Source organism: Mastigoproctus giganteus, chromosome 8 (genome assembly GCF_048544385.1).
Source record: "Mastigoproctus giganteus isolate SK-2022 chromosome 8, ASM4854438v1, whole genome shotgun sequence".
Lineage (NCBI taxonomy): Eukaryota > Metazoa > Arthropoda > Arachnida > Uropygi > Thelyphonidae > Mastigoproctus > Mastigoproctus giganteus.
Window position 1 is genome coordinate 58,851,654 of NC_143582.1, and position 12,946 is coordinate 58,864,599.

The following is a 12,946-nucleotide window of genomic DNA, read 5'->3' on the forward strand; positions in this document are numbered from 1 at the left end:
CACTGATTTATTTGCTATACTTCATTTCTTTAGCTTAATTTTAAAATACTTTTCAAACTTATTATAACTGAAAACTTAACGCCAATTTTGCTTTAATGTCATAGACTGTTAGAGGTTGCCAATATTATACTCCATAAAGGCATTTTTTTGATATTTGCTTTTTCTAGTCTGCTACATATATCCAGTTTCTGTTTTAAGACTAACAACAGCTACATTTTCACTAATTTTCTGATCTTCTTTGGATACCATAATGGATATGGCTATTTAAATACTCTTTCTCCAGTGCATTAATTGCAATAACTGGATGCATCTGATCATTGTTTTCAGTGTAATGTAAATGGTAAATACAGCAGTTTTCAACTTAAAAAATAAATTTTTTAATACAAATGTCTGTCTTTTTTAAATGTTGTTTTTATTTAATGAATTTTATGGAATGTTTAATTCACAGTCTTTTTGCTACTGGGAAAAAAATAGTACTACTTTTCTTTCTTTTTTTATAAATTATTTTTGTAATATGCCAGTTGCATGAGCTTTCCATATGGATAGATGCCAGATAGGCAGCAATAATATGAGCCTGTGACTCTGTACTGTCAGGTTCTGAGAAATTGAGAGTATGTGCAACATCTTTTTGTTTTGTTTTTTTGAACTTGTAAGTACCTTAATTGAACTTTCTTAAAACTCGTTTAGGAGAATCATGGGTCTGTTTTAGCTACCAGGTTAATTTTAATGTTTTTTAACAAACAGTTTAGAAAATTTCAAAATTCTATTTAATAAAAAAAAAAAGTGTACAAACTTATATCTGCTAAATTTTAATAATCTGGATAAAAGAAGAAAAAAATTTGACTGCAGGATGGAAATGAAAAATCTGGATATTTGGGCACTTACATAAGCCTGCATCATTTTACCTCTACCAGTACTGTTTCATTAACATTAGGCTGTGTGAAGTTGCTTGAATATCTCCACTTTAATTAGTATTATTTTTATTAATTTATGCACTGTTTCTTTAATTAGAAACACTAACAGCAAAGCTGACAAAAGAAACAGAAAGTTTAAAGAAGCAGAAAGACTATTTTCCAAGTCCTCCATTACAGCCATGGCAGTAAGTTTTAAAAAAAATATTGTTCACAAAAATCATTCAGAAGCAAGCTAATTAATTTGCATATTAGCAGTTTTTGAAATATTTCAAAAAATATTTGATATATTTAAAGTGATCTTAGCTTCTGTTAAAGTAGATTAGGAACTTTAAAATTTATATATCACTTAATTATAGATTCATAGCTACCAACTCTTCAGATTTATGATGAAGAATCCACCTTTTCTTACTTGATTTGACCTTTCTCTGTCTTACCATGGTAATATAGTTGGTGACAATGAGTTTCTCCATTTTTTGCTAAAATTTAGCTTTTCACCTTTCTTCTTTTCACAAGGTAAAAAAATAAAAGAATAAAAAAGTAAATTAAAACTTGATTTTTTTGATATATTTTATTTTGAAAATTTCTGCTTATTGTCATTAATGAATTGATTGTTGGATGTGTTGTTATAGTCTACGTTGCAAAATAGAAATGTGTGATAATAGCGTTGTTCTTTGTGATGTTTGATATTTCATCACACCTGTATAGTGTAAAGCCAATTAACAATATTTTTCAGTAAGATGCCAAAGAAATATGACAGGAAGTAAAATTTCTGAAGACATATATATATGTGGTTGTGGGATAAAAAAAAAAATGAAAGGTATTGTTAGTGAAATTGCACAGATGCAGAAAGAAGGGATACTGATGGCTCTGAAAAATGGGCCATTTTTGATTGCTACGGATAGCAGTAATCAGTGATATAATGCTGTATCCCATTATAGTGACCTTTTGTAATTAAAAAAAAAAAAAATTTTTTTTTGAGGGTGACTCCTCACAGTACAACATTGGACACCTTCTTTAGAATTCCTTCAAAAGACTGCCTAGCACGTTAGTGTTGATAATGCACCTGTTGTGGTAGGTCTAAATGCTGAATTGGCAAGGGTATTAAAAGAGGAGATTGTTACTTGGTGGCAATAGGCTGCCCTTGTCATCTTATTAATTTGTGTGCTAAAAAGTTTTTACTGTCTAGAAAGAAGTGCTGAAAAGAAAATATGTTTAAACTATTTCATCTGGTGCATGCCACTGAATTAAAAAAAGATTATGAAGCATATGTGTACATTTTGACTGTATTTGGTTAATTGTGTAATTAGACTGACAGTGGCAACTTTTGACAAGTCTGTTTAAATAAAAGGTTAGAAGTGATGAGAAAAGTAATATGGGCACTTTTTGTAGCTACAAAATTGAAAAGTAGAAGTAGAACAAGCACTCAGTAGTAAGTAACCGTGACTCATGTTGAAATGTAGCTTGTGATCCAAAAGTTTTGAAGAAAAAAAAAAAAAAGACTGATTAATGAACTCAAGAAAAAACTTGTAAATTTCAAACTTCTGGTAAAAAAGATCTTAAACAACCCAAGCAAACTGATAATTCTAGGCATTGTCGTTACTTGTTCTTAAAAGTCTGCTCATGTTGTTCTCTCATTTGGCTTAATTAAAGCAATTTGCTTGCTTCTTTTAAATGTTATGCTACCATTTAAAAATCTGAACATAGCTTTTCAATACACTGTATCTCACTGAGGTCATTACCCCTAAATATGCTATAAAATGTTATATGCATGTTTATTTTATAAAAGTTTTCAAATTTTTCCCATTTTGGAAATTGATTATCATAGCAGACTAAACCAGATGATTGATAATGACTTGGTCAAAGCCATTTCTACTATCGAGGTCATGGAGAGTCTAAAACAAGTAAAGGTTGTTTCTTTGCTCAGTGGGGAAGTGCTTGGTCTGCATGTCACCACATGGTGCACAAGTTAATATTAGTATTTGTAGTGGCAAATGATGCAAGAAAGCAAGATTGTATAGCATCAGCCAAAAAAAAAAAAAAACTTCCCATTTCACCAACCCCCTCCAACGGTTTGTCTAGCACTTCCTTGAATTTATTCAAGCCATCCACTTCTACAACATCATATGGAAGTTTGTTCCAGCAGTTAATCACCCTCTGGCTAATAATGGGGGGAGGGGAACAAAAAAAAGCACACAGGAAACTGGTCCAAAGAGCATTTATTTTTTAAACATAATCATCAAATCATTCTACACCTGACCCATCTTTATCAAATTCTGGAAAGCTGTTATGAAAAAATATGTCAGCTCTCTAATGACTGGGTGTTATATGTCATTTTCAAACTTTGCATCATCAGAAATAGAATTGTGGCCCACCACTTTCAACCAGAATCGACATGAATGGATTAGGACTGGCCCTAGTAATGGCATATGAGGCAAGAAAGCAAGCTTATACAGCATCAGCAAAAAAAACACTTCACACATCCATACCTTCCAATAGTTTGTCTAGTTCTTCTTTGAATTTATTTAAGCCATCAGCTTCCACAACAACAAGTTTTTATGTCTTTGAAGTTTTTACTGCTCTGGCAAATAGAGAAGTTTTTTTTTAAATTTTTGCTGTTTTATTGACTTAAATTGGCACATTAATTTATTTTCTAGGAGTAGCTTTATATTCCTAGTTACGATACTTAGTTTAATTTTTGACTTCGATAGAGATTTTGTAGGTTATTACTTAGTATCAGTAAGGGTACCCAATCCATGTTTTTACAAGTTTTTGCAGCTCCGGTGAAGGCAAAGTTTTTAGCTATATTTAGCCACTTTATTGACTTAATTGTTATATTAAATTATTTTCTATAAGTAGCTTATAGACCTAGTCAAGATCCTTGGTTTATTCTGAATTTAGATAGTGAGATTTTGAAAGTTAATTAATACTTAAGTGTCCATAGATTTACCGTTCGTAACTTGCCGCCATCATTATACAATAAAACGTTATATCCCGTACTAGATAGCGTTAGCTTAGTATAGTATATAGTATTATCGATTATCGTTAAAATTTATTAATCTTGTTAAACTTCATTATCAATTAAATTGTACTTTTTTTTAAGTAAATACATATAACGACTTAGATTTTACAAATGTAACATTATTAATTAATACATAACTTGATACGGAAGTTATAAAACGAAACTCAGAGATAATACTCGATACTGAAAAAAAAAATATACATATATGTAGTGTTATAACTGCATTGGGATATAAGTTTAGGGTTATAATTTTGTACTGCAACTGAAATTGTATTCAAATTAAATCGAAATCATGACTCAGACCAGAGCAGCAAAGCAAAAGGCTCAAGCTAATGGGAGTGCTGTGGCTCAGGGAAGAACTGAGGGAGGCAGTTGCCTTCTGAATCACAGCCTTTTAAAATGTACTGCTTGTATGATGTTTTTGGAGCAATTAGGTACGGGACATGATATTGCCAAGGGGAATGGCTTTGTGTACGTGATGTAAGGAGTGTGAGGAAATTGGGCGACAACTCAGCATTTTTATGGGCCTGTATGAGAGCTTGAAGGACAGGGTGAATGTCCTCGAAGTATCTAAATTGAGGGGCCCCATCAAGCTCTCAGCCCACATCAATGCCAGAGCCTGCACTTGAACATCACGCAACACAGCAGCAACCCCCAAGGCAGAATGTGCTGGTCCCACAGGAACTAGTAGTTGTCGGTGATTATTGTCAGGGAAACGGGGATCATATTGCGTAAAAGGATAGGTATGTCTGCCGGGGGCAAAGGTTGATGATGTTGTTAGAGCAGATATCTTTTAAGGGCACAAAAGGTGATATTGTTGTACACATTGGCACTAATGATATTAAGAGTAGGAGACCGGCAGAATTACTTAACAAGTACAGGTCACTGTTGAAAAAAGCCATGAATTAGGGTTGAATTTGAAAGTGTCTGCAATTTTGCCCAGACACGATAGGAGGGAGTATATGATGAGAGCCATGTTGATCAATTTGGCCCTGGAGAGATTGTGCAAAGCTCAAGGGGTAGAATTTTTCTCAGCCTGGTCTGTGCTTGTTAACAGGAGAGACTGCTTCTACAGGGATGGGATACACTTAAATAGAAAGGGTGGCAGAGAAGAAACCTTTCTTCTCTGCCACACATTTCATTAGTTCATGCTACATCCAGTTAGGCCTCGACCCTGAACAGTATTTCTTAGTTGGTATGAAAAGTCTAGTAGCTTCTGAGATCAATTCCTTGAATGCTTCCCATTTAGCATTTGCTGTTGGTAACATCATCAGTTGGTCTCAATGTATAGAATTTGCTGGATCTGCTCGAAAAGGATGCCAATGTTCATTTTGCCATTTATACTTGGCTTGACAATTCTTGTTCATGTTTGATCTGCTGTCAACAACTTTGAATCCCATTGTGCTGACACATTTTTATGAGAGACCTTCTGTTATTATGTGCTACGGGTTCAGATGAGATGCCTAAGATGCTGGAAATGTACTGAACTGTCACTCGTTGATCACTCCTCACCAGATCATGTACACTATCAACAACTTTGCTGACTTCAGGATCTGTAATTAAAAAATATGTTATTAAAACTGTTTGAAACTTGGTGGGTTACTGTTTGAAGTGTAAAAATATTTTCATATTTATAACTCCTAATGTTATCATCAAGACTGTTGTTGCATTCTTGGTTGTTTTCTTGGAATGTACATTTCTGTGCTTTGATTTCACATTAAAAAACTGTTGTCAACAAATCTGAGCTATAATTTGGCGGGGGGATGAGCCCCTAAGGTCTTAAATGTTTCCTACCACCAAAAAAAAGAGACTTCCTAACTTCCCATTAAGTCTTTATGTAATATTTTTACTTACAGAAATATTGGTACAGTTACTAGTTTTCAATCCTGGATAATTCTCTTCAATAGATTGATAACCATAACTGATAAGAAACAACACAATTATAGCCATCAGAATAACCTACAAAATAGCCACAGCTTTCTAGTTAGCCTTCAAGCCTCCAGTTTGTTTACATTTCCAGACATTAGTGGAAGCCAAATTTACAGTTCAGCCAGATGCAACGTATAGCAGTTCACAAGAACAACTTCCCCACCCCCTATGACATATGGCATGGCTAGCAGCAAAGAGAAGCCATAAGACCAATCAAGATGGCACAAACTAACCTCATGATCTTTCTTTGTTACTGATCTTCTTTCTTTGCATTTTCCCTCTTTTGGCTTCATCATATCTGGTATCATTACAGGAGAACTGTATTATTCTGGACTGTAGGCATCCTTAGATGTAATTTCATTGTATATATCTGTTCTAATCCCCACAGGAGAAGGAACCATGGTGTTCTGAAAAATTTGGGTTTATTGTGATGTTTAGTTATTAATTTATTAAATTTCTAAATTATTATTACAATGCAGTAGTGTGTTATATATTTTAATCAGAAATAAATTAATGAAGAGCAGCTTGCTTACATCATTTTACCGCTTATACTTAATTATTGTCTTTAGTAATAATTGAAATCCTGGAAAGATAAAGACATGTAATAATTAAGATGTGTTAAGAACACTGCTGCTACTTGATATTATTAGCAGCCTGAATTTATGGACTTACTATACAACTTGTTTCAAGTTATTTTATGATTATGCATTAGCCGTTTTTTTTTTTTTTTTTGTATGTGAGTGCATTATTAATGGTATGATTTCAATTTCAGGCTGTTAGTGGAATAATTGAAAAAGACGAAAAAGGTAATTAACATTTTTTATATGTTATAGAAAATTATAAAGATATTTGTTACCTCTTATAAAATGAACAAACAAAAGAAATATTGTAGCATAACTATATTATAAACGTATACCTTATATGAACAAAAGCATTTGGACATTCCTTCACGAAAATTGTATATTGTGCTAAAAGTCCTCATTATTATTATACCAAATATACTGATACACTTGATCTGTATATTTGTGTTAGCTTAGACATACCAATATGTCTCGTGCGTTTTCCCTGTGCACTAGTGGTATTAGAAACCAGCATGATTTTAATTGGAATCCATATTGGTAATATCTCTCTCTCTCTCTCTGATGTGTGTGGCACCTCCGTAGCCAGGTGGGTAGGAGCATCAGTGCGTAGCACACGCTTCTTGATTAGACTGGGGTTCGAGCTTGTGACCACCAAATACGGAGGATGCAGAAAGGTCAGGGAATGACCACCGCATTTCCCCGGAGCATTATGGCCTTAGTTGCTAATGCTCCTAAAACCAATTTACAAACAAACAATAACTCGTGTGTGTGTCCAAGACTCATCTGAATCTACTGTGGCAGTTGTTATTCAAAGATGGAAGACTATAGGTGATACCTGAATTAAAAGAAAGGTCTGGGCATATTCACAATCTTATGAACGTTTTCAGTGAACTGTGAAGAGGGTAGTTAGTGCTTTTCACAATTTTGGAGAATATTGCAGCAGCAGCCCAAAAAGCTATAGACACATCTGTCAGTATATCATCCATTCCATAGGGAGCTCATTGCCTTGAATTTAGTGTAGGTAGCTGTTCATAAACCCAGTATCAGAGTCATTAGTACAAAATGCATTTGGAGTAGTGATATTCCAAATATATGTGCACTCTACCACCTCCGTAGCCAGGTGGGAAGGAGCAGCAGCAGTGCGTAGCACACGCTTCTTGATTAGACCGGGGTTTGAGCCCGTCACCACCAAATACGGAGGATGCGGAAAGGTCAGGGAATGACCACCGCATATTCCTAGAGCAATATGGCCTTAGTTGCTAATGCTCCTAAAAACCAAATAACAAAACAAACAAACAAAAAAACGTGCACTCTAGAACAATAGAAGGTGCTATGAAGAGCAGCTTCGAGAGCAACTAATGTTGCTACACAATGTTTTGTTCTGATGGTGCGCTTGGTGCAGAGATTGCCCAGAGAAGACTTCCTGTCAGAATATTGCACATTGTATGGAAAAGTGACACAACTCAAAAATTGTTGAATTCGAGTTAATATAATAAGGGGATGCACAAGCTTGAACTCTACATCCTGGAAAAAATGACATATTTACAACTCCAATTTTGAGCCGGTAGAGTGCAGTTGTGTTGCTTTTCTACTAGCAGGTATTGTCACTGGTCACAGAAAAGTGATGCATCACAGTTGTAACAGACAAGACTATTTGTTGTAACAACGCTTTTTTAATTGTGACTGGGTGATATTTCCTTATTCTATTACAAGTCTAAATTAAACTGCTATAACTTTACGATTTCAGAACTTAAAAGTGATAAGGTATAGTGTTTCTTCTGGCATAAGAGTGAAGGTAACGGGGGGGAATAGAAATAGACACTTGTGTTTGCAAATATTTAGAAGAGACTGCCAGATCCATGAACAGTACTGATCTTCAGATTACCTTCTAGTCAGACAACTGCAGTGGACAACAGAAGAATAAATTTACTGTTGCCATGGCCATTGTGTGCTGTATCTACATTGAGTATTAAGTCCATTAGTTGTGTATTAAGTTCACTCACAAGTTCCTAATTACAGGACATACACAAAATGAAAGGGATAATGTGCATTCCGTGGTAGAAAAATCCATAAAGAAAGCATTAAAATCGGGACCAATTTATATTCCTTGGCAGTATGTTACATTAATACATGCAGCGAAGAAACAAGAGAACCCGTATAGAGTGACTGAAATGACCCACGACGATTTCAACGATTTTAAAAATTTGACAGCATTATGGGAAACAACTCAAAGACGGAAGATAATAAAAATGTAAAGTTAGGCAAAATCAAGATACCAAGGTACCGAAGGTTGAAAATGTAGTCCAAGTGCATTCCTTCATAAAAATGTTGACAAGCAAAGGACTATAAAAAAATTGGGACTAATGAGAGACATCAATCGTCACGGTAAAACTGTCTAAATTAAATTAGCATACACTAAGAAGATACAAGTTTCAGATAAAAAAAAAAAAAAAATCAGATATCTTGAACCTAATTAAAACAAATAATATGCCTAAAAGCTATGAACTGTTTTATGTTTCAGCATTCAAACCTTAAACCTTATTTTGATTAATAAGAGAAGTATTGTATTTTTTTTTATTAAAATTACATTTTTTGTTTCTTTTTGTTATTTATTCATTTCAAAATATATTTTCATTAATTAACAAAATATGCTATTTTTGTCTAAACTATTTCAGAATGTTAATTTTTCTGTACCGTTCCTATATTAAAAGTGTCCCAACTGGCCCCTATGGTAGTCTACACAAATTTGAAAATTATATTTATAAAATCTGTTAGAAAGGTTTATTGCACTTTATTAAGCTGGCAATTTTTTTTTTTTTTTTTTTTTTATTTGTTATTAACGCCCACAATTGATGAAACATCTGATTTCTTTGTTTTCTCTTTTCTGAAAAATTGCATTTTTTGTGTTGTGTCACTTTTCCATGCAATGTGAGATATGTGAATTCAACCATGACGTTTTGTGACACTATTCTGATGGTGAGGGGTTGTTTCAGGCAACTTATATGTGATCCATTGGTAATGCTTGAAGCCATGAATTCCATTAACTATTTGCATGTTTTAGACAAATGTGAGCTACGTACACTGTGGCAATGCTCCATATCATACAGTGAAAATAATACTGGTTTGTGGAGACAATAACATCTAAAAGTTGGATGCTGGTCTGGTTAGTGCCTATATCTCAATCTCACTGAACACCTGTTGGATGAATTTGAGTGATAAATTAGGCTGTGGCCAAAAAAAAAAAAAAAAATGCTGCTTCCGTGCTGCTCTAAGCTACTTTTCAGGAGGAATGGAGGTGAATTCTGGCAGAAATCAGAAATATACTCAGTTGTCCCTGCTACGTGTGTGTTAGCTTATTTTTATTTAAAATCCATTTTGCAACTACCTGTATGTGTACAAACACATTTGGTTATATAGTATACTTGTATAATAAAAATTGGTAAATCACTGCTTATCTATTTATTGTACCAAGTGTATTTATTGAAGTTTATGCCACATTTTGACTCAGTTTAATCCTTCCATATCATAAAAGTTTCCTGGAAAGTATTAATTTTCGTATGTTCTAAGATTTATTTATAAAATGACTAGTGATACTGAAATATCACTAGTTGCCTTTGTTGAGACATATCTTAAAATCTGGCTACCTAAAATTTATAGATTACCATTGTGAAAATAGTTTCCTATCAAGATGAAAATATATATACATATATATGATTACCCCTCAGTTAGTAAACTAAGGGAATTTGAAAATTATTAAAATCTTATGGAAATCTCAGGGAAAATCTTAATTATGTATCTGTTGTCTGCTATTACTTATCGTAATGATGATAGAAAGCCTTCTCAGGTTGATCTGAGGTATTCCTTAAGTGGCACTGTGCATAGAAAAACTGTTGTTTGAAGATAATATTGGTGTACACATACAGGTAGTTGCAAAATGGATTTTAAGCACTCAAAACCTATGTAGGTATTATGTTTATTTTGAAATCGGAAATATGTACATAATAGAGTCATATGTTTTGTGGTATTTTCTTCCAACTTCTTCAGTGACAACTGTCTTTGCAATATGAAAGTCACAAAAGATCACTTCAGTTACCAGAACATGAGTTTACAAGTTCTTGTGTCACTGAAGAAGTGGTAAGAAAATACATACCACAAAACATATGTCTCCATTATGTACATATATTCAGTTTGGAAATAAACATAATAATACCAACATAGGTTTTGAGTGTTTTATTATCTTCAAACAGTCTTCTCAAGTTACATTTTCAAATATTGGAAAAATCACTTAGTCTATTCTTAATTATTATAAAAAGTTAGTATTGGACTTTATATTTTTATACGATTATCCAATTTCCTCGGCTGACTACTTGTGTAGAAATTTTTATAAAAAAATCGTGTACCTTCTGAGAAACCTATTCATTGATTTTATAAATTCTTATTTTTCTTACAGATATTAATATTAATATCAGCCGTATAGTGCAAGGAAGCCACAGGCTTTTGTTGCATCGGTCAAAAAAAGTAGATAAGAAAATGCAACTTATGCACTTCCCACCTCATATAGATTACTATCCAGTGACGTTTGAATTTCTTCAAACTGTTAGCACAACTACATGCAGAGATAGCTTACTGCAATAATTAAAGACAAACACCAGCCAAGGAATTAAAAATTTTTACTATAAAAATAAAATATACAGAAATAAAATATAATGAAATACTGTGATACACTATCGGAAGACTAAAATATTACAATAAATTAAGATAAAATAAAGTACGATAAAACGTTAAAAATATAGTTAAAAAATACCGGAGCAATAAAATTATTTAAAATAGACTGAATTAAAAGCGATAAAACCTGAAGCTTTTGGAGACTGCTGTCTCCTTCTTCAACAGTATACTATTACTGCAATGACACATCCTTAACTAGCAGGCCCACAGCACTCATGCACGTGGTCCATCAGACACATGGTCGGCATTCCCCACGCGCTCATCGGAAACAGAAGTGGCTCGGGAGCGTGTCAAACAGAACCGGTCATCCCGTCTGAGGACAACCGCCTCAAACAGGGGGTGTAAACATGTCCCCCTGCCCCTGTTAATAGTATTACGACTGGATGAACTGATTCGCAAGCTCTCGAGCCACTTGCATTCCCAAAATCCATGGGCATGGTCCGTAATGACTGCGTCTTCAGGGGCGATCCGATGCTGCTTCTCCCAGAAATGCTCTGCCACAGCAGACCTTGCATAATTGGCAGTCTTAATGGTGGTCATGTGCTCCCCCAGACGGTCTTTTAAACGTCGCCCCGTCTCCCCCACACAACACTCCCCACAATCCGGGCACTTAATCTCATAGACCACACTACTAGTATAGTCCTGGGCTACGGGATCTTTAACTTGAGACACCACTGTGTGCAATCTCCGTCCCGGAAGTTGCACACAGTGGGTCTGACACTCCCGCAGTGCCCGTACAATGCGTTCTGAAATTTTTAATTCCTTGGCTGGCGTTTGTCTTTAATTATTGCAGTATGGAATTTCCCAGCCCCATAGGCCTGTTTGAAGGTATAGAGATAGCTTATTCCAGTAATCAACAACCTGCTGCCTAAGAGAAAACTTTCTGCAATTTAGTATAAACTGCTTCCCCTGTAATTTAAATTTATGGCCCTAATTCTATAATTCTTTATAAAATAGAAAATTCCACCTACCTTCCTTCATTTTACTAATTCCTCTCACATCCTTATAAACCTCAATTAGGCCCTCTAAGGTCCCTGGTGGTTGTAAGCTCTGTAGCCCACAAAATCCAAATCTTCTCTTGTATGGTTGCCCTTTTGCCAATCTCACCATGCGAGTCACTTGTCTTTGGAATTTTTCAAAAAGCTTAATGTCTTTGTCAGATAAGATCTCCATACTTGGCACAGTATTCAAAATGTTATCTTACAATTTGCTTTATACAGTGGGATTATGACCTCCCTATCCCCACAGGATATTTTTCAATAAATCATCAATAGGACACGGTGGCCTTTCCTGGCCAACTGTTTACACTGCTCAGAGAACATATCTACCTGTATCATAACTCCCAGATCTCTTTCTTCCTCTGCTATTTTTAATTCAACCTCAGCTAGTGTATACATTATTTTGGGTTCGCAAGAGTGAGACCTTGCATTTTGCCATAGAGGCCACCTTTCTCACCATTCTTGACTTGAAGCTTGTTCACATCATCCTCAAGGAGTGCTGCTTGGCATCGATTATTAACAACTCTCCCAATCTTTACACCATGTGCAAATTTTGACACTGCATCAAAATCTGACTCTATCCCTTCATTCGATGTAGTAATAGAGGCATGTGATGCAAGAAAGCAAGCGTATGAGCTAATGTAGTAATAAGCCAACAAAAAAAAAAAAAAAAAACAGTTTCACACATCCATTCCCTCTAAATATTTGTCCAGTTCCTCCTTGAATATACTACCCACGGCATTGGTGTACACGCAAGTATACATGCACCTGTTCCTATTC

At 34.6% G+C, this 12,946-nt stretch overlaps 1 protein-coding gene across 3 annotated transcripts in view; it reads left to right on the plus strand.

The window, feature by feature from the left end:
- Eaf6 (chromatin modification-related protein EAF6/MEAF6) overlaps positions 1 to 12,946 on the plus strand; it is a 425,780-nt gene that overhangs the window by 331,622 nt on the left and 81,212 nt on the right. For all 3 annotated transcript variants that reach the window (XM_090380123.1, XM_090380120.1, XM_090380121.1), the window contains 2 exons: positions 1,012 to 1,099; positions 6,635 to 6,668. In XM_090380123.1, coding sequence (XP_090236249.1) covers positions 1,012 to 1,099; positions 6,635 to 6,668 — 122 coding nt within the window. The remainder of the gene's footprint in view (positions 1 to 1,011; positions 1,100 to 6,634; positions 6,669 to 12,946) is intronic.